This window comes from Rhinoraja longicauda, chromosome 9 (assembly GCF_053455715.1).
Source record: "Rhinoraja longicauda isolate Sanriku21f chromosome 9, sRhiLon1.1, whole genome shotgun sequence".
NCBI classification, from domain to species: domain Eukaryota; kingdom Metazoa; phylum Chordata; class Chondrichthyes; order Rajiformes; family Arhynchobatidae; genus Rhinoraja; species Rhinoraja longicauda.
Window position 1 is genome coordinate 2,647,668 of NC_135961.1, and position 23,947 is coordinate 2,671,614.

At 49.7% G+C, this 23,947-nt stretch overlaps 1 protein-coding gene across 1 annotated transcript in view; it reads left to right on the top strand.

Moving 5' to 3' along the window:
• fndc1 (fibronectin type III domain containing 1) overlaps positions 1 to 23,947 on the top strand; it is a 196,068-nt gene that overhangs the window by 165,258 nt on the left and 6,863 nt on the right. Inside the window, exon 21 of the mRNA XM_078404697.1 lies at positions 2,558 to 2,719. Coding sequence (XP_078260823.1) covers positions 2,558 to 2,719 — 162 coding nt within the window. The remainder of the gene's footprint in view (positions 1 to 2,557; positions 2,720 to 23,947) is intronic.

Below are 23,947 nucleotides of genomic sequence, written 5' to 3' on the forward strand. Positions count from 1 at the left end.
AGTGCATCGCACCCTGCTGCGTATGGGGCTGCACACGGAGGACCAACAGCATATTAGGCAGGTGGCCATAATGTTTTGGATCATCAGGTCATAATATTTTGGCTGATTGGTGTATATAAGGGGTAGGCCATTTAGAACGGAGATGAGGAGAAACTTTTTCAGTCAGAGAGTTGTAAATCTGTGGAATTCTCTGCCTCAGAAGGCAGTGGAGGCCAATTCTCTGAATGCATTCAAGAGAGAGCTAGATAGAGCTCTTAAGAATAATGGAGTCAGGGGGTATGTGGAGAAGGCAGGATCACATTGAATGGTGGTGCTGGCTCGAAGGGCCGAATGGCCTACTCCTGCACCTATTGTCTATTGTCTATTGTCTACACCGACCAACGTGTCCCATCTACACCATATCCATCTTTTGTGTCCATCTAAGGGAAAGATGGATATGGTGTAGATGGGACACGTTGGTCGGTGTGGGCAAGTTAGGCTGAAGGGCCTGTTTTCATGCTGTATAATGATATCGCATTAATCCAGTTAAAGGAGATTAGAATATCTACGTCTCCTAATAATAGTCAGCAGACTGACATGTCCGTGGCCCTCCTGCACAAGGTGATGACTTCGAAAATGACACAAGATTGTGTGGTTTTCCAATATTACTAGGAAATAAATTTCCACAATAGACAATAGACAATAGACAATAGGTGCAGGAGTAGGCCATTCGGCCCTTCGAGCCAGCACCACCATTCAATGTGATCATGGCTGATCATTCTCAATCAGTACCCCGTTCCTGCCAGGGGCCACAGTTTAAGAATAAGGGGTAGGCCATTTAGAAGGGAGATGAGTCAGAGAGTTGTGAATCTGTGGAATTCTCTGCCTCAGAAGGCAGTGGAGGCCAATTCTCTGAATGCATTCAAGAGAGAGCTAGATAAAGCTCTTAAGGATAGAGGAGTCAGGGGGTATGGGGAGAAGGCAGGAATGGGTTACGGATTGAGAATGATCAGCCATGATCACATTGAATGGCGGTGCTGGCTCGAAGGGCCTTCATCACTTATCCATGTTTCCCAAAGTTGCAGTCTGACCCACCGAGTTACTCCCACACTTTGTGTCTTTTCTTGTGCTAAACCAGCCTCTGCATTCTGACACAAATCCCCACTTTTCCCAAATATTAAAAAAAACATAGAAAACGTAGAAAATAGGTGCAGGAGGAGGCCATTCGGCACTTCGAGCCAGCACCGCCATTCATTGTGATCATGGCTGATCATCCACAATCAATAACCCGTGCCTGCCTTCTCCCCATATCCTTTGATTCCACTAGCCCCTAGAGCTCTATCTAGCCCTCTTTTAAATCCATCCAGTGAATTGGCCTCCACTGCCCTCTGTGGCAGAGAATTCCACAAATTCACAACTCTCTGGGCGAAAAAGTTTTTTTCTCACCTCAGTTTTAAATGGCCTCCCCTTTATTCTTAGACTGTGCGGGCCCTGGTTCTGGACTCGCCCAACATTGGGAACATTTTTCCTGCATCGAGCTTGTCCAGTCCTTTTATGATTTTATACGTCTCTGTAAGATCCCCTCTCGTCCTTCTAAACTCCAGTGAATACAAGCCCAGTCTTTCCAGTCTCTCCTGATATGACAGTCCCGCTATCAACGAATTGTAGACAAACAGATGTCAAACAGATAGTCTGGAAGGGTGACTCATTTGGTGACCTGCTGTGTGTGCGAAGGTGGCCAATTCAGTCTGCTGCAACGTTGATGGTTTTCCATGATATCTATATACTAAAACCCTCGTTTGTTATCTTGTTTGTGACTGAACTTCAGCCAAAAACAGCCAAAAAAACATGATAGCACGACAATTTTAGGCCCACCTTACTCACCGTTGTCACTTTAGTGATAATGCAAGTAGTTTTATTGAAATCGGTGTTACATTTTTAAAAAGTTATTAACATTTTAAAGTTTAAAAGGAGGGGAGGGGGAAGGGAGGGAGGGGGGGAAGGGGGGAGAAGGGAGAGGGGAGATGGGAGGGGGGGTTGAGGAGAGGGGGAGGGGGAGGGAGAAGGGAGAGGGGAGGGGGGTTGAGGAGAGAGGGGAGGGGGAGGGAGGGGGGAAGGAGGGAGTGGTGGAGAAGGGAGAGGGGGGTTTGAGGAGAGGGGGAGGGAGGAGGGAGGGGAGAAGGGGGGAGTGGGGGAGAAGGGATGGGGGTTGAAGAGAGAGGGGGAGGGAGGGGGGAAGGGGAGAGGAGGGGGGGTTGAGAAGAGAGGGGAGGGGGAGGGAGGGGGGAAGGGGGGAGTAGGGGAGAGGGGAGGGGGGGTTGAGGAGAGAGGAGAGGGGGGGGGAGGAGAGGGTGCTGCACCAATGCAGGAGAGGTCTGGGCCCAACGGGTCCACTTTGTCTAGTCACAACTATTGATGAAATTGCAACCTCATTATTGCAATAATCGGTTCATAAAAGGAGAGGAATATCATGCAGGTGAGCAGATGCTGGATAAGTATATACTGAGAGCTGGGTATGCATATTGTAGTGAAAGCGACGGTCTCAAGAACATTGCACACTGTGTTTGTTCCCCTGCAGGAGGTGAGCCGATTTGGATTCCGTTTACGTTCAAGTACGAGGCGTCCTCCAGCGAATGCGAGGGAAAGCAGTACGTGAAGCGGACCTGGTATCGCAAGTTTGTTGGCGCAGTGCTTTGCAACTCACTTCGATACAAGATCTTCCTATCCGACGGGCTGAAAGGTAAGCAGCCAGTGGAGCAACTAAAGTCTGTTGTACCCCTTGCACGTTTACTGCATTCTCAAGACAAGTGCATGTATGCACAGAAATCCAGGTGCGTCTTCATATACACAAGGACACATAGACAATAGGTGCAGGAGGAGGCCATTCGGCCCTTCGAGCCAGCACCGCCATTCAATGTGATCATGGCTGATCATTCTCAATCAGTACCCCGTTCCTGCCTTCTCCCCATACCCCCTGACTCCGCTATCCTTAAGAGCTCTATCTAGCTCTCTCTTGAATGCATTCAGAGAATTGGCCTCCACTGCCTTCTGAGGCAGAGAATTCCACAGATTCACAACTCTCTGACTGAAAAAGTTCTTCCTCATCTCAGTTCTAAATGGCCTACCCCTTATTCTTAAACTGTGGCCCCTGGTTCTGGACTCCCCCAACATTGGGAACATGTTTCCTGCCTCTAACGTGTCCAACCCCTTAATAATCTTATACGTTTCAATAAGATCTCCTCTCATCCTTCTAAATTCCAGTGTATACAAGCCTAGTCGCTCCAGTCTTTCAACATATGACAGTCCCGCCATTCCAGGAATTAACCTAGTAAACCTACGCTGCACGCCCTCGGTGAGAGGGGGGATAGTTTAAAGGAGATCTTTTTTTACACTGAGAGTGGTAGTGTTTGGAGCACACTACCATGGGAGATGGTGGAAGCAGATAGAATAATAACGTGTGAGAGGCATTTATACAGGCACAGGAATAGACAGGGAAATGGAGGGATATAGATCATGTGCACGCTGATGGGATTAGTTTCATTTGGCATCATGGCCGGTGTTGGTATTGGGGGCTAAAGACCTGTTCCATCTCCTGGAAAGATAGGAAATCTGGAGGAGGCCCATGACAGAAAGGTCAGACTGGGAATGGGAGGGGGAGTTGAAGTGCTCAGCCACCGGGAGATCAGATTGGCCAACGCGGACCGAGCGCAGGTGTTGAGCGAAGCGATCTCCGAGCCTGCGCTTGGTTTCGCCGATGTAAATAAGTTGACATCTGGAGCAGCGGATGCAAAAGATGAAGTTAGAGGAGGTCGCTTCGCTCAACACCTTCGCTCAGTCCGCGTTGGCCAAACTGATCTCCCGGTGGCCGAGCACTTCAACTCCCCCTCCCACTCCCAGTCTGACCTTTCTGTCATGGGCCTCCTCCAGTGCCATAGTGAGGCCCACCGGAAATTGGAGGAACAGCACCTCATATTTCGCCTGGGCAGTTTGCAGCCCAGTGGTATGAACATTGACTTCTCCAACTTTAGATAGTTCCTCTGTCCCTCTCTTCCCATCCCCCTTCCCAGATCTCCCTCTATCTTCCTGTCTCCACCTACATCCTTCCTTTGTCCCACCCCTCTGACATCAGTCTGAAGAAGGGTCTTGACCCGAAACGTCACCCATTCCTTTTCTCCTGAGATGCTGCCTGACCTGTTGAGTTACTCCAGCATTTTGTGAATAAATACCTTCGAGTTGTACCAGCATCTGCAGTTATTTTCTTATTCAGTCTGAAGAAGGATCTCGACCCGAAACGTCACCCATTCCTTCTCTCCAGAGATGCTGAGTTACTCCAGCATTTTTGTGTCTACCTAAGAAATCTATTGTCTACTTCCACTCTCCACAGTAGAACTCGAGTTTAAGTTGATCCAACCATATAGGCACTACAAACAAATTGATATTTCCATGTATCTAATGTAGACTACTGTATGCAAATATCAATATCCAGCTATATACTTGCTCATCCATATACATGAGCAAGATATATATACCTAATCCATATACACCAATCACCCAAAACATTATGACCTGATGAGCCAAAACATTATGACCTGATGAGCCAAAACATTATGCCCACCTGCCTAATATGCTGTTGGTCCTCCGTGTGCAGCCCCATACACAGCAGGGTGCGATGCACTGTGTATTGTGACACATTCCTCCCGTGACCACCATTAACATTTTCTGTGACTTGTGCCACAGTCGACCTTCTGTCGGTTCGGACCAGACGGGATAGCCTTCGTTGCCCTCGTGCATCGATGAACCTTGGGCGCCCAACACCCTGTCTGTCGCCGGTTTGTGGTTTGTCCCTCCTCGGACCACTGTCGGTAGGTACTCACCACTGCTGACCGGGAGCACCCCACAAGCCTTGCCGTTTCAGAGATGCTCTGACCCAGTCGTCTGGCCATAACAATTTGGCCCTTGTCAAAGTCGCTCAGGTCTTTACTCCTGCCCATTACTCCTGCATCCAACACATCAACTTCAAGAACTGACTGTTCACTGGCTGCCTAATATATCCCACCCCTTGACAGGTGCCATTGTAACAAGATAATCAATGTTATTCACTTCGCCTGTCAGTGGTCATAATGTTTTGGCTGATCAGTGTAGACTACCATATATGCAGGTGGCAAGGTAATCACACTAGCTAGGTGCATTTAGATATGAACATTCCTAAGCACGCATCTGGAACTTTTCTTGTATTTCTTAAGCTCTTAAAGATAGCGGATTCAGGGGAGGAGGCAGGAACGGGGTACTGATTGAGAATGATCAGCCATGATCATATTGAATGGCGGTGCTGGCTCGAAGGGCTGAATGGCCTCCTCCTGCACCTATTGTCTATTGTCTTAGCCTGTATGAGGCTTGAGGGCGTGCAGCGTAGGTTTACTAGGTTAATTCCCGGAATGGCGGGACTGTCGTACGTTGAAAGACTGGAGCGACTAGGCTTGTATACCCTGGAATTTAGAAGGATGAGAGGAGATATTATCGAAACGTATAAGATTATTAAGGGGTTGGACACGTTAGAGGCAGGAAACATGTTCCCAATGTTGGGGGAGTCCAGAACTAGGGGCCACAGTTTAAGAATAAGGGGTAGGCCATTTAGAACTGAGATGAGGAAAAACTTTTTCAGTCAGAGAGTTGTGAATCTGTGGAATTCTCTGCCTCAGAAGGCAGTGGAGGCCAATTCTCTGAATGCATTCAAGAGAGAACTAGATACAGCTCTTAAGGATAGCGGAGTCAGGGGGTATGGGGAGAAGGCAGGAACGGGGTACTGATTGAGAATGATCAGCCATGATCACATTGAATGGCGGTGCTGGCTCGAAGGGCCGAATGGCCTCCTCCTGCACCTATTGTCTATCGTCTATTGTCTATTGAAACAACTATGCCCTCTGGTATTTGACATTGCCATGAGAAAAAGACTCTGAACACCTACCAAGGTATTTTTTACATTCACCAACCCATTTACCCACCTTTCATAACTTCATCTATTTCTGTCAGGTTGCCTCTTAGCCTCTAGGTTTTGAAGGAATTGAATTCTTAGGAAATTGAGAAGGGCATGTGACTGAAGTATTGGTGGGCGAGCCTTTTGGGACCAGGAGTACAGTTCTATCAGCTGCAAAATAGTTGTGGATGTCGACAGGGCGGGTTCACAAATTAAAGTTCTGAATTGGGGCAAGGTTAACTTTGATGCCATTAGACAGGAACTTGCTAAAGTTGATTGGAGTAGGATGTTTAGTTTAGAGATACTGGGCGGAAGCAGGCCTTTTTTTTTTCTTCCTTAGTACCTAATCAGATGTACAGCACTTTGGTCAACGTGGGTTGTTTTTAAATGTGCTATACAAATAAAATTGACTTGACTTGACTTTGCGGCCCACCGGGTCCGCGCCGACCAGCGATCCCCGCACATCAACACCATCCACACACACACCAGGGACATTTTTTACATTGACCAAGCCAATTAACCTCCATGCCCTGCACGTCTTTGGAGTGCGGGAGGAAACTGAAGATCTCGGAGAAAACCCACTCGGTTTGCGGGCAAAGAGTTGGGATTGCTTTTAAAAGAGTGGTGTTGAGAGCTCAAGGAATGCATGTTCCTAATAGAGTGGAGGGCAAGGCAGGTGGGACAGTGGAACCCTGAATGAAAAAATAAATTGAGGGTCTGGTCATTAAGAATGAAGGAGGCATGGGCTTGATTTAGACAGCTAAGATCAAGTGAATCACTGGAGGAGTTTAGCGGATTGTGGAGCATAGTTAGGAAGTAAATCAGGATGGCCAAAATTGGGCAGGACATAGGTCTGGCAGATAGAATTAAGGAGAATCCAAAAGATTTAAAAAAAGGTATCTGCATTGAGCTGCTGGAGGAGGTAGTTGTGGCTGCTGCTCTAACAGCATTTAAAAGACACTTGGATAGGTACATGGATAGGAAATGTTTAGAGGGATATGGGCTAAATGCGGCCAAATGGAACTAGCTTTGATCGCAAGTTGGGCCGAAGGGCCTCCTTCTGTGCTGTATGACTTTAGTTTAGCTTAGAGCTACAGCGCGGTAACAGGCCCTTCGGCCCACCGGGTCCGCACCGACCAGCGATCCCCGCACATTAACACTATCCTACACCCGCTAGGGACAATTTTTACATTTACCAAGCCAATTAACGTACAAGATCTCGGGGAAAACCCACGCAGGTCACGGGAAGAACGTACAAACTCCGTACAGACGGCGCCCGTAGTCAGGATCGAACCCGGGTCTCCGGCGTTGCATTTGCTGTAAGGCAGCAACTCTACCGCTGTGCCACCGTGCCGCCCAATCTGTCTGTCATCCTTTCAAATGGCTGGCTCCAGGGCCCTGACACCTTTGTGTAAATTATTTTCCCTAAAGTCTCCTTTCAACCATTCTCTAATTAAATTTACGTCATCAAATTACAGACGGTGCTCTTAATTTTCACCCATGATAGGCTTCTTAGAATTTCATTTACCCAATTTACTCTCTTCTCAGACTCCATAGAAACATAGAAAAATAGGTGCAGGAGCAGGCCATTCGGCCCTTCGAGTCTGCACCGCCATTCAATATGATCATGGCTGATCATCCAAACTCAGTATCCCGTACCTGCCTTCTCTCCATACCCCCTGATCACTTTAGCCACAAGGGCCTCATCTAACTCCCTCTTAAATATAGCCAATGAACTGGCCTCAACTACCTTCTGTGGCAGAGAATTCCACAGATTCACCACTCTCTGTGTGAAAAAAACCTTTCTCATCTCGGTCCTAAAAGACTTCCCCCTTATCCTTAAACTGTGACCCCTTGTTCTGGACTTCCCCAACATCGGGAACAATCTTCCTGCATCTAGCCTGTCCAACCCCTTAAGAATTTTGTACGTTTCTATAAGTTCCCCCCTCAATCTTCTAAATTCCAGCGAGTACAAGCCGAGTCTATCCAGTCTTTCTTCATATGAAAGTCCTGCCATCCACTGTCATAGAGTCATAAAGCATGGACACAGGCCCTTCGTATATGCCAACAAAGATGCCCTATCTAAGCTAGTTCCATTTGCCAGCATTAAACCCTTCCTATCCAGGTACCTGCCCAAGAGTCCTTTAAATGTTGTTACAGCATCTGGCTCAACTGCCTCCTCTGGAAGCCTGTTCCATATACCCACCACCCTCTGAGTGGAAAAAGTTGTCCCTCAGGTTCATTTTAAATCTATCCCTTTTCACCTTAAAACTGTGTCCTCTAATCCCGGGAAAAAGGACTATCAATTCCCCTCGTAATTTTATACATCGCAAATGTCAGGCTCATAGTCTATAGTTCCTATGGTTTTTCTTGCTATCTATACACTAAAACTCTTGTTTGTTTGTTTGTTTGTTTGTTCCTGAACTACAGCCAAAACGGTACACGATAGCACGACAATTTTAGGCCCACCTTACTCACCGTCGTTCCTTTGGTGCTAATAGAAGTTTCATTGAAATCGGTGTTATATTTTTAAATGTAGGGAGGGAGAGGGGGGGAGGAGGGAGGATAACATGGGTTGAGGGGAAGGGGGGTGGAGGGGGGGGTGGAGGGGGGGAGGATTGAAGGTGGAAGGGAAGGGAGGGGGCGGAGGGAGAGAGGGGTGAAGAGGGAGGAGGAGGGGAGGGAAGGGGAGAGGGGAGGACGAGTGGTGGGGGGGGGGGAGGGGGGGAGAGGGTACTGCACCAATGCAGGAGAGGTTTGGGCCCAACGGGTCCACTTGGTCTAGTCCTTCTTAACTAGAGGCACTACATTTTTTTAGATTTAGAGATACAGCGCAGAAACAGGCCCTTCGGCCCACCGGGTCCGCGCCACCCAGCGATCCCCGCACATTAACACTATCCTACATCCACTTGGGACACTTTTATTTTACATTTGCCCAGCCAATTAACCTACAAACCTGTACGTCTTTGGAATGTGGGAGGAAACCGAAGATCTCGGAGAAAACCCACGCAGGTCACGGGGAGAACGTACAATCTCCGTACAGACGGCGCCCGTAGTCGGGATGGAACCCGGGTCTCTGGCGCTGCATTCGCTGTAAGGCAGCAACTCTACCGCTGCGCCACCGTGCCGTGCTACACTCATCCAGCACCTCAACCGTGTCTAATGACGACGATTCATAGCTCCCACAATTTCTTTTCCCACCTCCCAACGCATCCTCGGATATATCTGATCCGTATGATACACTTCTGGTACATCTGGGAGATGTATCTACTTTTGTAGGCCGCAGGATGTCCTGTACCACCTCAGCCACAATACAGACTGTCTTCTCCATTAACTGTCACAAGTTCTGTTGTTGAAATGTTTTTCTCCGCAGTAAAAACAGGAAATAGACATTAGACAATAGACAATAGGTGCAGCAGGAGGCCATTCGGCCCTTCGAGCCAGCACCACCATTCAATGTGATCAAGGCTGATCATTCTCAATCAGTACCCCGTTCCTGCCTTATCCCCATACCCCCTGACTCCGCTATCCTTAAGAGCTCTATCCAGCTCTCCCTTGAATGCATTCAGAGAATTGGCCTCCACTGCCTTCTGAGGCAGAGAATTCCACAGATTCACAACTGTCTGACTGAAAAGGTTTTTCCTCATCTCCGTTCTAAATGGCCTACCCCTTATTCTTAAACTGTGGCCCCTTGTTCTGGACTCCCCCAACATTGGGAACATGTTTCCTGCCTCTAACGTGTCCAACCCCTTAATAATCTTATACGTTTCGATAATATCTCCTCTCATCCTTCTAAATTCCAGTGTATACAAGCCTAGTCGCTCCAGTCTTTCAACATACGAAATATTCACCGAGGACCTTGCCTACCTCCTGCAGCTCCAACTTGGATGGCTGCTTTGCTTTCTGAGGGGTCTTATTCACTCTCACTTTATCCTCTTTCCTTTTACTGTACTACTACAATCTCCTTATATTGCCCTTAATTTTATCTGCCAGAGTTACCTCCTGCCCCCTTGTTTGCTCCCCTGATTTCCTTCGTAAATATGTTTCTCAGTCCTCCAGGGGTACATTTGATCCCAACTGCCTATACCTGGCCCATGCCTCCCTTTTCTTGACCAGAGTCTCAATTTCTCTTGTCATCCTAGGGTTCCTTAATCCCAGCTGCCTTGCCTTTCACTCTGTCAGGAACATGCATGCCTTGAACTCCCAGCAGCACACTGTCGAACGCATCCAACTTCCCGGTCTGCAAGCATCCCACTCCAATTAACTTCAGCAGATTCTTGTCCAATAACACCAAAGTTTGGCCTTGTCCCAATTCAGAATTTTAACTGTGCGTGAAGGAACTGCAGATGCTGATTTAAACCAAAGACAGGCAAACCAAAATGCTGGAGTAACTCAGCGGGACGGGCAGCATCTCTGGAGAGAAGGAATGGGTGACGTTTCGGGTCGAGATCACCCACTCATTCTCTCCAGAGATGCGGCCCATCCCGTTGAGTTACTCCAGCATTTTGCGTTTATCTTCAGAACGTTAGCTTGTGGGCTTGCCCTGTTCTTATGCGTAATTATTTTAAAGCTCATCGAACTGTGGTCTTTGGACTCATAAAACTCACCCACCGATACTTCAGTCACCTGCCCAATCGTAGTGATTGTTTCCAATTTCCTGAGTCAAATGTTGTAGGGTCCTCCACATATTGCCCAAAGACACTTTCCTGAACACATTTGACAAAATCTCACCCAATCTCAGCCCTTGGCGTGAATTGTAATTGTTTTTATTATTGCTTTTGCCAGATGATATGGACCTTATTACCAGAGTTCACAGTTGCACAGGAATAGTGGACTTGAATGATTTGTATGAAACTGAAGAGTTATGTGGAAGAAGGGTTCAGTTTAGAGGCTGCAAGGTGACTTGGATAGGTTAAGTGAGTGGGCAAATGCATGGCAGATGCAGTATAATGTGGTTAATGTGAGGTTATCCACTTTGGTGGCAAGAACAGGAAAGCAGACTATTATCTGAATGGTGGCTGATTAGGAGAAGGGGAGATGCAACGAGACCTGGGTGTCGTGGTACACCAGTCATTGAAAGTAGGCATGCAGGTGCAGCAGGCAGTGAAGAAAGCGAATGGTATGTTGGCATTCATAGCGAGGGGATTTGAGTATAGGAGCAGGGAGGTTCTGCTGCAGTTGTACAGGGCATTGGTGAGACCACACCTGGAGTATTGGGTACAGTTTTGGTCTCCTTATCTGAGGAAAGACATTCTTGCCATAGAGGGAGTACAGAGAAGGTTCACCAGATTGATCCCTGGGATGGCAGGACTTTCATATGAAGAAAGACTGGATAGACTCGGCTTGTACTCGCTGGAATTTAGAAGATTGAGGGGGGATCTTATAGAAACTTACAAAATTCTTAAGGGGTTGGACAGGCTAGATGCAGGAAGATTGTTCCCGATGTTGGGGAAGTCCAGAACAAGGGGTCACAGTTTAAGGATAAGGGGAAGTCTTTTAGGACCGAGATGAGAAAGTTTTTTTTCACACAGAGAGTGATGAATCTGTGGAATTCTCTGCCACAGAAGGTAGTTGAGGCCAGTTCATTGGCTATATTTAAGAGGGAGTTAGATGTGGCCCTTGTGGCTAAAGGGATCAGGGGGTATGGAGAGAAGGCAGGTACAGGTTACTGAGATGGATGATCAGCCATGATCATATTGAATGGCGGTGCAGGCTCGAAGGGCCGAATGGCCTACTCCTGCACCTAGTTTCTATGTTTCTAGAGGTGCAGAGTAAAAACAGACCCTTTTAGCCGCACCGAGTCAGTTCCGACCAGCGATCACCCGCGCACTAGTTCCATCCTGCACATTGGGACAATTTACAGAGGCCGATTAACCTACAAACCTGCGCGTCACATGGTCATTAGGAACAGGAGTAGAATGAGGCCATTCGGCCCATCAAGTCTACTCCGCCATTCAATCATGGCTGATCTATCTCTCCCTCCTAACCCCATTCTCCTGCCTTCTCCCCGGAACAATAGACAATAGGTGCAGGAGGAGGCCATTCGGCCCTTCGAGCCAGCACCACCATTCAATGTGATCATGGCCGATCATTCTCAATCAGTACCCCGTTCCTGCCTTCTCCCCATACCCCCTGACTCCGCTATCCTTAAGAGCTCTATCTAGCTCTCTCTTGAATGCATTCAGAGAATTGGCCTCCACTGCCTTCTGAGGCAGAGAATTCCACAGATTCACAACTCTCTCTCTGACTGGAAAAGTTTTTCCTCATCTCAGTTCTAAATGGCCTACCCCTTATTCTTAAACTGTGTGGCCCCTGGTTCTGGACTCCCCCAACCTTGGGAACATGTTTCCTGCCTCTAACGTGTCCAACCCTTTAATAATCTTATACGTTTCGATAAGATCCCCTCTCATCCTTCTAAGTTCCAGTGTATGTAACCACTGACATGTCTTTGGAGTGTGGGGGGAAAACCGGAGAAACCCCATGTGGTCACAGGGAGAGAACGTGCAAACTCCGTACAGACAGCACCCGTGGTCTGGATGGAACGTGGGCCTCTGGTGCTGCAAGGCAGCAACTCCGCCGCTGTGCCACTGTGCCGCCCAAAGAATCTTGGCAAATGGTTTGTCCAGTCTTTTGATAGCTGAGATGCATGACTGGACTTTAGCTATATTCACCATGATTGGCAAGCACTCAATTATTCTATATTTCCCAAAACCAGAGTTCGAGATGTGAGTTGGACAGTTGACAAAAGATTTGCTTGTGTCCACACATGTGGAATTAACAAACAGGCCGAGCGAGGCATGGCAGCCTCAGCAAATACTAGGGCGGTCACGGTGGCGCAGCGGTAGAGTTGCCGCCTTACAGCGAATGCAGCGCCGGAGACCCGGGTTCCATCCTGACTACGGGCGCCGTCTGTACGGAGTTTGTACGTTCTCCCCGTGACCTGCGTGGGTTTTCTCCGAGATCTTCGGTTTCCTCCCACACTCCAAAGACGTACAGGTTTGTAGGTTAATTGGCTGGGCAAATGTAAAAAAAAAATAAAAAAATTGTCCGTAGTGTGTGTAGGATAGTGTTGATGTGCGGGGATCGCTGGGCGGCGCGGACCCGGTGGGCCGAAGGGCCTGTTTCTGCGCTGTATCTCTAAATCTAAATCTACTACTTCCAAATAAACCATTCATATGACCTCCCGGGAGAGGCAATAAATCAAAGGAAGGTAGCTGAGGAAAGCTTGGGCGAAATTACTCTTTGGTGACCGACTTGATCTTAACTGGTCCCAAAGATAACATGATCAAATGTCACCTATCATGACAACACCTATATGATAGACACAAAACGCTGGAGTAACTCAGCGGGACAGGAAGCATCTCCGGAGAGAAGGAATGGGTAACATTTCGGGTCTCGACCCGAAACGTCACCCATTCCTTCTCTCCAGAGATGCTGCCTGTCCCGCTGAGTTACTCCTGCATTTTGCCTCTATCTTCGGTTTAAACCAGCATCTGCGGTTCCTTTCTACACACAACACCTAAAAGATATCTTCTCTGGCCTTGAGGCCAGATTTAGAACCGTTTCTACTGGGTTGCAATATATTCCAAAAGTTTAGCAATCTGTAGAAAAATCAGAGAGGTTATCATGCATTCAATTCTTCCCATTGTTTAACCCTATAAATCTAGTCGCAGTTAAATGGGTTTATAGAGTCATGGGATTGATACAGTGTGGAAACAGGCCCTTCGGCCCAACTCGCCCACACCGGCCAACAATGTCCCAGCTACCCCAGTCCCACTTGCCTGCACTTGGTCCATAACCCTCCAAACCTGTCCTATCCACATACCTGTCCAACTGTTTCTTAAACGGTGATAGTCCCAGCCTCAACTACCTCCTCTGGCAGCTTGTTCCATACACCCACCACCCTCTGTGTGAAAAAGTTACCCCTCGGATTCCTATTAAATCTCTTCCCCTTCACCTTGAACCTATGTCCTCTGGTCCTCGATTCCCCTACTCTGGTTTCCCCCCACACTCCAAACACATGTCAATGGTTACATACACTGGAATTTAGAAGGATGACAGGGGATCTTATCGAAACGTATAAGATTATTAAGGGGTTGGACACGTTAGAGGCGGGAAACATGTTCCCAATGTTGGGGGAGTAAAAGACTCTGTGCATCTACCCGATCTATTCCTCTCATGATTTTGGAAACATGGCTTATAGTGATCCTTTACCCTCCAATCCTTTTATTTATACTGATATATCTCTGTTCTATATTAAACTAAAGGGCCTGTATAACAATCTTTAAGTGAGGATTTTTCCTTTAATTTTCCCTTGGATCTTTTCCAAGTCCATGAGATCATTCACCATTTAGACGAGCACACTATGCTCTGAAACTTTTTCCTAGGGTGGACATGTCAAAGACGAGTGAGCGTGGTTTCAAGGTGAGAGAGGAGAATGTGTGGGGCAAGTGTTTTACACTGGGGTGAGGTGGGTGCCTGGAACATGCTGCTCGCGTGGGTGGTAGCGCCAGATAAAATCGTGACGTTTAGAAAGCTTTTAACATCAGCACATAGATACGCAGGGAATGGAGGGGTATGGATCATGTGCAGGCAGGCAAGATTAATTAATCCTGGCACCATGTCCGACGCAGATATCATAAGGTCATGAAAACTGAGGTGAGAAGAAACTTTTCCACCCAGAGAGTTGTGAATTTGTGGAATTCTCTGCCACCGAGGGCAGTGGAGGACAAATCACTGGATGGATTTAAGAGAAAGTTAGATAGAGCTCTAGGGGCTAGTGGAATCAAGTGATATGGGGAGAAGGCAGGCACGGGTTATTGATTAGGGACGATCAGCCATGATCACAATGAATGGCGGTGCTGGCTCGAAGGGCCGAATGGCCTCCTTCTGCACCTATTGTCTATTGTCTATGATCACATTGAATGGCGGTGATGGCTCGAAGGGCCGAATGGCCTCCTCCTGCACCTATTTTCTATGCTTCTATGTTTCTATAAGTGATAGGAGTAGAATTAGGCCCTTCAGCCCATCAAGTCTACTCTGCCATTCAATCATGGCTGATCCATCTCTCCCTCCTAACCCAATTCTCCTGCCTTCTCCCCATAACCTCTGACACCTGTACTAATCAGGAATTTATCTCTGCCTTAATAATATCCACTGACTTGGCCTCCACAGCCTTCTGTGGCAAAGAATTCCACAGATTCACCACCCTCTGACTAAATGAATTTCTCCTCATCTCCTTCCTAAAAGAACATCCTCTAATTCCGAGGCTGTGACCTCTAGTCCTAGACTCTCCCACTAGTGGAAACATCCTCTCCACATCCACATAGCCTTGGACTATTCTGGATGTTTCAATGAGGTCCCCCCTCATTCTTCTAAACTCCAGTGAGTACAGGCCCAGTGCCGACAAACACTCATCAGAGGTTAACCCACTCATTCCTGGGATCATTCTTGTAAACCTCCTCTGGACCCTCTCCAGAGCCAGCACATCCTCCTCAGATATGGGGCCCAAAATTGCTCACAATATTCCAAATGCGGCCTGACCAGCGCCTTATAGAGCCTCAACATTATGTCCCTCTTTTTGTATACAAGCCCTCTTGAAATAAATGCTAACATTGAGCTTGCTTTCTTTACTACTGATTTGATTTCGACCTGGCCGACCACCTATTTCCGTATCATCCTGTGCTTCTGTTCTATATATATTAAAAAATATATAGTATAAGAAAATAACTGCAGATGCTGGTACAAATTGAAGGTATTTATTCACAAAATGCTGGAGTAACTCAGCAGGTCAGGCAGCATCTCGGGAGAGAAGGAATGGGTGACGTTTCGGGTCGAGACCCTTCTTCAGTCTGCTATTGAGGGCGTGCAGCGTAGGTTTACTAGGTTAATTCCCGGAATGGCGGGACTGTCATATGTTGAAAGACTGGAGCGACTAGGCTTGTATACTTTGGAATTTAGAAGGATGAGAGGAGATCTTATCGAAACGTATAAGATTATTAAGGGGTTGGACACGTTAGAGGCAGGAAACATGTTCCCAATGTTGGGGGAGTCCAGAACAATGGCCACAGTTTACGAATAAGGGGTGGGCCATTTAGAATTGAGATGAGGAAAAACTTTTTCAGTCAGAGAGTTGTGAATCTGTGGAATTCTCTGCCTCAGAAGGCAGTGGAGGCCAATTCTCTGAATGCATTCAAGAGAGAGCTAGATAGAGCTCTTAAGGATAGCGGAGTCAGGGGGTATTGGGAGAAGGCAGGAACGGGGTACTGATTGAGAATGATCAGCCATGATCACATTGGATGGCGGTGCTGGCTCGAAGGGCCGAATGGCCTCCTCCTGCACCTATTGTCTATTGTCTATTAAGATCCATTCTATGGATTGGAGCTCATTCGTGGAATTGTAGAAAAAAGCTCGTTGATGATAAATATCTTTCCTTCTTTGAACATGTAGAACCTTCTCGTTGATTTTCACGAGGTCTTTTAAGCTTACCTTGGTAGTGTTGAGGCATAGGCAGGAAGAACACAAATGTGGCAGCTTATTGTTTTAATATTTCAATTGAGCTGTGAGTTGAAAATGTGGAAAGGTAGGAACATGTTTTGGCCGCAAACAATGCTGCAGAAGTGGAGGAAATCAATCTTGTTGTAAATGTTTTAAGTGGTAAGAGTTGATGACATTGTTGCTGGCTGCAGCCAAACCAAGACACGGGTGTTTGAAGAGTTGCTTTGACTTTGGACAGTGTGCTCCCATGCTTCCATGAAGTTTGACATTCCTGTGTCAATTCTGCTGGTCTCTTGCAAGACTAAACTGAAATGCTAGCGTAGATTTACTAGGTTAATTCCCGGAATGGCGGGACTGTCGTATGTTGAAAGACTGGAGCGACTAGGCTTGTATACACTGGAATTTAGAAGGATGAGAGGAGATATTATCGAAACGTATAAGATTATTGGACACGTTAGAGGCAGGAAACATGTTCCCAATGTTGGGGGAGTCCAGAACAAGGGGCCACAGTTTAAGAATAAGGGGTAGGCCATTTAGAACTGAGATGAGGAAAAACTTTTGCAGTCAGAGAGTTGTGAATCTGTGGAATTCTCTGCCTCAGAAGGCAGTGGAGGCCAATTCTCTGAATGCATTCAAGAGAGAGCTAGATAGAGCTCTTAAGGATAGCGGAGTCAGGGAGTATGGGGAGAAGGCAGGAATGGGGTACTGATTGAGAATGATCGGCCATGATCACATTGAATGGCTCGAAGGGCCGAATGGCCTCCTCCTGCACCTATTGTCTATTGTCTATTGCCTCAATGATTGGGCTAGTTTATTTTCTATGAACTTCTGTGATTCTATAAGTATAAAAATATATAACAAAAAAGAGGAAATATAGCAGTAACATCTTCATTGGAAGGATTAGCACAGATATGTCGGTCACGGTGGCGCAGCGGTAGAGTTGCTGCCTTACAGCGAATGCAGCGCCAGAGACCCGGGTTCCATCCCGACTACGGGTGCCATCTGTACGGAGTTTGTACGTTCTCCCCGTGACCTGCGTGGGTTTTCTCCGAGATCTTCGGTTTCCTCCCACACTCCAAAGACGTGCAGGCTTGTAGGTTAATTGGCTTGGTAAATGTAAAACAAAAAATTGTCCCTAGTGGGTGAAGGATAGAGTTAATGTGCGAGGATCATTGGTCAGCACGGTCCCGGTGGGCCGAAGGACTTGTTTCCGCGCTGTATCTCTAAACAATACAATACAATACAATACAATACAATATGTTGTAGTGAGTCTAAATCGAGCGATGTTATCAAAAGACTTTATTCTTGGTAAAAACCGTGACAAGACGCAATGCACTTACTTTGGACACACACTACCTAACTAGCTAATATAATCTAATCTCATCTCTCCAGTTTGGCGCCAGACACAACTATACCTCGCGCTCCCGAACCACGTGACCCGTTAGCCCAACCAAGGGTTCGAGACCCCCCCGCCAATCCGTATGTCCCTACATGACCCCCCCCGCAGAACCCTCGAAACCATACCTCACGGGCGCCCGGACCTCCCTCCCGGAACGCGTACGGAGGGGGGAAACCGATACCGCCAACGTGACGGGAGGCGGGGAGGCCGCCGCCGCCAGAGGCGATGGAGGGGCCACGGAAGCGGAGGGCGTAGGCGACGGAGAGCGCTTGATCGGGAACGGCGGTCCGGGCCCAACCATAGGCGGCGGGGGGCCGAGAGGTGGCAAACAGGGCGCCGCTGGCGGGACCAGTGGGGCGGCCATAGGCCGGCCCCTGCACGGCGGCTGAGCCACCGACATGTGGAGGTCCTGGTCCAAATGGGCCGGCTTGAGCCGGGATACTGAAACGAGCTCCTGGCGATTTCCCACCTGCAAGGTGAAGGTGACAGCCCCTCTTTTAAGCACCTGGAACGGGCCCTGATAAACCGGCCGAAGAGGGGGGCGGTGGGAATCTTTCCGAAGAAACACGAAACCGCAGTCCCGCAAGTCCGATGGGTCGTGGACTGCTGTGCTTCCGTGACTGGAGGTCGGGACTGGAGCCAGAGAACCCACCCGTGCCCGGAGGGAACCCAACACCGATGTAACGGGCGGCGGCAAGGCGGGGGCGGAAGGGAGAATGTCACCCGGCACCCGCAGGGGCGAACCGTAGACGAGCTCGGCCGAGGATGTGCCTAGCTCGGCCTTTGGGGCCGTACGAATGCCGAGGAGGACTCAAGGCAGCTGGTCAGCCCAATCGTGGCCGGTCAGGCGAGCACAGAGGGACGCCTTAAGCTGCCGATGGAAACGCTCCACCATCCCGTTGGATTGGGGATGATAGGCGGTGGTCTGCTGTAAGCGAGACCCATACAACTATGCCAGCGTGGCCCAGAGGGACGAGGTGAACTGGGCTCCCTGATCTGTGGTGATGATAGCCAGGACGCCGAAACGGGCCACCCAATGCAACGCCAGGGCCCGTGCACAGGAGGCCGCCGAGGTGTCCGACAACAGGAGCGCCTCCGGCCAATGTGTAAACCGATCAACCACCGTCAGTAGATGAGTATAACCCCTGGAATAGGGCAATGGACACACCAAATCCACATGGATGTGGAAAAAATGGACTGGGGGAACCTCGAATCTCTGGTATGGGGGCTGGACATGGCGATGAACTTTGGAGGTCTGGCTCGGAATGCAGGCGCGTGCCCAGGCTGCCACCTGCTTCCGCAGGCCGTGCCAGACAAACCGGGCGGCCACCATGGCCGAAGTCGCCCTGATGGACGGATGTGCCAAGCCATGAATGGCCTCAAAAACCTTACGCCACAGGGCAGCAGGCACCACCGGGCGAGGGCGTGGAAGGGAAACGTCACACCACAACTTGGTACCTGTGGGGCCATACGCCACCTGCTCCAAACGCAGTCCCGAGGCTGTGGAGGCGTACACCCCGGCAGTTCCTTCCAGGCGCTGAGCCTCCGCTAGCTCCTGGAAATCCACCTGTCCGCCTACCACGGCCACGGAGGGAATGGCCGGCCGGGACAGGGCATCAGCAACAGCATTAAGCCTACCCGCAATATGACGGACATGACAATAGACAATAGACAATAGGTGCAGGAGTAGGCCATTCAGCCCTTCGAGCTAGCACTGCCATTCAATGCGATCATGGCTGATCACTCTCAATCAGTACCCTGTTCCTGCCCTCTCCCCATACCCCCTCACTCCGCTATCCTTAAGAGCTCTATCCAGCTCTCTCTTGAATGCATTCAGAGAATTGGCCTCCACTGCCTTCTGAGGCAGAGAATTCCACAGATTCACCACTCTCTGACTGAAAAAGTTTTTCCTCATCTCCCTTCTAAATGGCCTACCCCTTATTCTTAAACTGTGGCCCCTTGTTCTGGACTCCCCCAACATTGGGAACATGTTTCCTGCCTCTAATGTGTCCAATCCCCTAATTATCTTATATGTTTCAATAAGATCCCCCCTCATCCTTCTAAATTCCAGTGTATACAAGCCCAATCGCTCCAGCCTTTCAACATACGACAGTCCCGCCATTCCTGGAATTAACCTAGTGAACCTACGCTGCACGCCCTCCATAGCAAGAATATCCTTCCTCAAATTTGGAGACCAAAACTGCACACAGTACGGTGGTAAACTCCGAAATCAGGGTGAGGTGCCGCTGCTGGCGAGCTGACCACGGATCAGAAACCTTAGCAAAAGCGAATGTCAGAGGTTTGTGATCCGTGTAGGCCACAAAAGAACGGCCTTCCAAAAAATAACGGAAGTGGCGGACTGCTAAATAGAGGGCCAGGAGCTCCCTATCAAACGCACTATATTTGAGCTCGGCTCGCGAGAGCTGCCGGCTGAAAAACGCCAGGGGCTGCCAGCGACCCCTCGACCTGCTGCTCCAAAACCCCACCCACCGCCACGTCTGAGGCGTCCACCGTCAGAGCCGTGGGGGCGGAGGAGCGCGGGTGTACTAGCATGGTGGCGTTGGCGAGGGCCTGTTTGACCGCGACAAAAGCCGTCTCTGCAGATGCGGACCATACCAACTCTGCGGGGTTACCTGCGAGGCATAGAAAAAGGGGGCGCATGACCCGAGCTGCTGCAGGCACGAACCGGTGATAAAAGTTCACCATGCCCACGAATTCCTGCAGGCCCTTGATGGTAGTAGGGCGTGGGAAAGAGCGGACCGCGTCCACCTTAGCTGGCAATCCGGTGACCCAAAAAATCTGCCGCCGACAGGCCGAATTGGCATTTGGCCGGATGGAGAATCAGGCCGTGGTCTTGCAGCCTCTGGAACACCGTGCGGAGGTGGACTAAGTGCTCCTGGACCGAACGGCTGGCAATCAAAATGTCATCGAGGTAAATAAACACGAACGGCAAACCTCGACCCACACGGTCCATCAGACGCTGGAATGCCTTAGCTGCGTTTTTAAGGCCGAAAGGCATACGCAACCACTCAAACAACCCGAACGGAGTAATGATAGCCGTCTTTGGAATGTCCGGCGGGTGGACCGGGATCTGATGATATCCCCGCACTAAATCGATCTTAGAAAAAATTGTAGCCCCCTCCAGGCTGGCTGAGAAGTCCTGTATGCGCGGAATCGGGTAGCGGTCCGGCCGTGTTGCCGCGTTAAGTCGTCGGAAATCCCCACATGGTTTCCACCCTCCAGATGCTTTGGAAACCATATGCAAGGGGGAGGCCCACGGACTAGACATAGACATAGAAAATAGGTGCAGGAGTAGGCCATTCGGCCCTTCGAGCCTGCACCGCCATTCAATATGATCATGGCTGATCATTCAGCTCAGTATCCTGTACCTGCCTTCTCTCCATACCCCCTGATCCCTTTAGCCACAAGGGCCACATCTAACTCCCTCTTAAATATAGCCAATGAACTGACCTCAACTACCTTCTGTGGCAGAGAATTCCACAGACTCACCACTCTCTGTGTGAAGAAATGTTTTCTCATCTCGGTCCTAAAAGACTTCCCCCTTATCCTTAAGCTGTGACCCCTGGTTCTGGACTCCCCCAACATCGGGAACAATCTTCCCGCATCTAGCCTCTCCAACCCCTTAAGAATTTTATATGTTTCTATAAGATCCCCCCTCAGTCTTCTAAATTCCAGCGAGTACAAGCCGAGTCTATCCAGTCTTTCCTCATATGTAAGTCCCGCCATCCCAGGGATCAATCTGGTGAACCTTCTCTGTACTCCCTCTAAGGCAAGAACGTCTTTCCTCAGGTTAGGAGGCCAAAACTGCACACAATATTCCAGGTGCGGTCTCACCAAGGCCCTGTACAACTGCAGCAGAACCTCCCTGCTCCTAAACTCAAATCCTCTTGCTATGAATGCCAACATACCATTCGCTTTCTTCACTGCCTGCTGCACCTGCATGCTTGCTTTCAATGACTGGTGCACCATGACACCCAGGTCACGTTGCATCTCCCCTTCTCCCAATCGGTCACCATTCAGGTAATACTCTGCTTTCCTGTTCTTGCCACCAAAGTGGATAACCTCACATTTATCCACATTATATTGCATCTGCCATGCATTTGCCCACTCTCCTAATCTATCCAAGTCACTCTGCAGCCTCCTAGCATCCTCCTCGCAGCTAACACTGCCACCCAGCTTTGTGTCATCCGCAAACTTAGAGATGTTGCATTCAATTCCCTCGTCCAAATCATTAATATACACTGTAAATAACTGGGGTCCCAGCACTGAGCCTTGCGGTACCCCACTAGTCACTGCCTGCCATTCTGAAAAGGACCCGTTTATTCCTACTCTTTGCTTCCTGTCCGCCAACCAATTTTCTATCCACCTCAACACTGAACCCTCAATACCGTGTGCTTTAAGTTTGTACACCAATCTCCTATGTGGGACCTTGTCGAAGGCCTTCTGAAAGTACAGATATAACACATCGACTGGTTCTCCCTTATCCAATCTACTAGTTACATCCTCGAAAAATTCTATAAGATTCGTCAGACATGATTTGCCTTTGGTAAATCCATGCTGACTTTGTCCGATGATTTCACCACTTTCCGCACAATTCCCAGCCTCTCCAAGTTCAAGAACTCCTCTCGAGCCATGGCCAGCTTGTCGGGTGGGAGGCGCCGTGCCCGGGCAAAAACCGGCGGCCCCTCGGTCAGAATGAAGTGCACGACCCCATGCTTCTCGGAAGGTGCATTGAACCGCTGAACGAGGAGCTGCGGGAAGTCCGCTAGGACCGCATCGAACTGACCGGGGGCCGTGGTGATGGCCTGGGTCGCTGAACTGGGTGGGGCGGCGCTTGGAGGGGCCGCAGGCCCCGTACCTCGGGGCCGTACGCTAGCCGAGGGCTGCAGGCCCCTCCCGTGGACGTCTGCGACCAAAGAAAACGCCCATAGGAAATCCGCACCCAAAATGGCCTGGCCCACATCCGCAACGATGAAATCCCAACGGTAGGTCCTGGACTCGAAGGACAGGGACATAGCCCTTTTACCGTAAGTGCGGATGGGGCTACCGTTCACCGCAATGAGGGGCGGCCCCTTCCCCCCCGCTTGAACTTCACAGTCGTAGGGGGGCACAATACTCACAACCGCTCCCGTATCCACCAGAAACACGATCCCCGGTACCTTGGTCCATCGCGTAGAGGCGGCAGTTACGGCCAATCGAGACTGCCTCTACATTCGATCGGCTCCCCGGAAACGAACATGGGGCTCTGCGGCTTCGGGCCTCACTGTCCCACCGCCGATGGAAGAAACACCAGCCGCGCCTATTCGGCCCTGTTGCTTGAGCCCGCGACCAATAAACATGTTCCGCAGCCCCTTCTTGGCGGGCTGACTGCGAAATAACGGCCGATGCGTCACTCTCTCGGCCGCTCCACCGACTGCCGCTGGGCCTCGAGACCCGATTAACCGAGTCGTCTCGGGTGTGTCGCTCCCTGACGAGCGCGTCGGCTTTCTCGGCGAACGCTACCGGATCTTCAAACGAGACGTCGGCCAACACTAACCTGACGTCCCCGGGTAGCTTCTCCCGAAAAGCCGCTTCAAACACCATGCACGGCTGATGGTCGCCCACCAAGGTCAGCATCTCGGTCATCAACTCCGACGGCAGCCGCTGCCCCAGCTCTGGTAAATGGAGGAGCTTCAGAGCCCGCTGGTTCTGGCTCCAGCCGAAAGTCCTCAGTAGGAGCCTCTTGAGCCCCACGTACTGCTCCGTTTGGGGTGGACTGGTCAGGTACTGACCGACCCGCGCGGCCACCTCCGCCTGCAGACAGCTCACCAGGTGGTGGAACCTCTCCTGGTCTTCCTCCACCCTCTTAAGATGGAACTGTGATTCCGCCTGCACAAACCACAGGTGCGGCTGATGGGCCCAGAACGGCGGTAGGTGAACCTCGCCCGCGCTCGCTCCCACCTGCGACATTCTGCGTGTTCGCTTCAGATCTTACGTTCGGGGTCACCAATGTAGTGAGTCCAAAACGAGCGATGTTATCAAAAGACTTTATTCTTGGTAAAAACCGTGACAAGACGCAACGCACTTACTTTGGACAC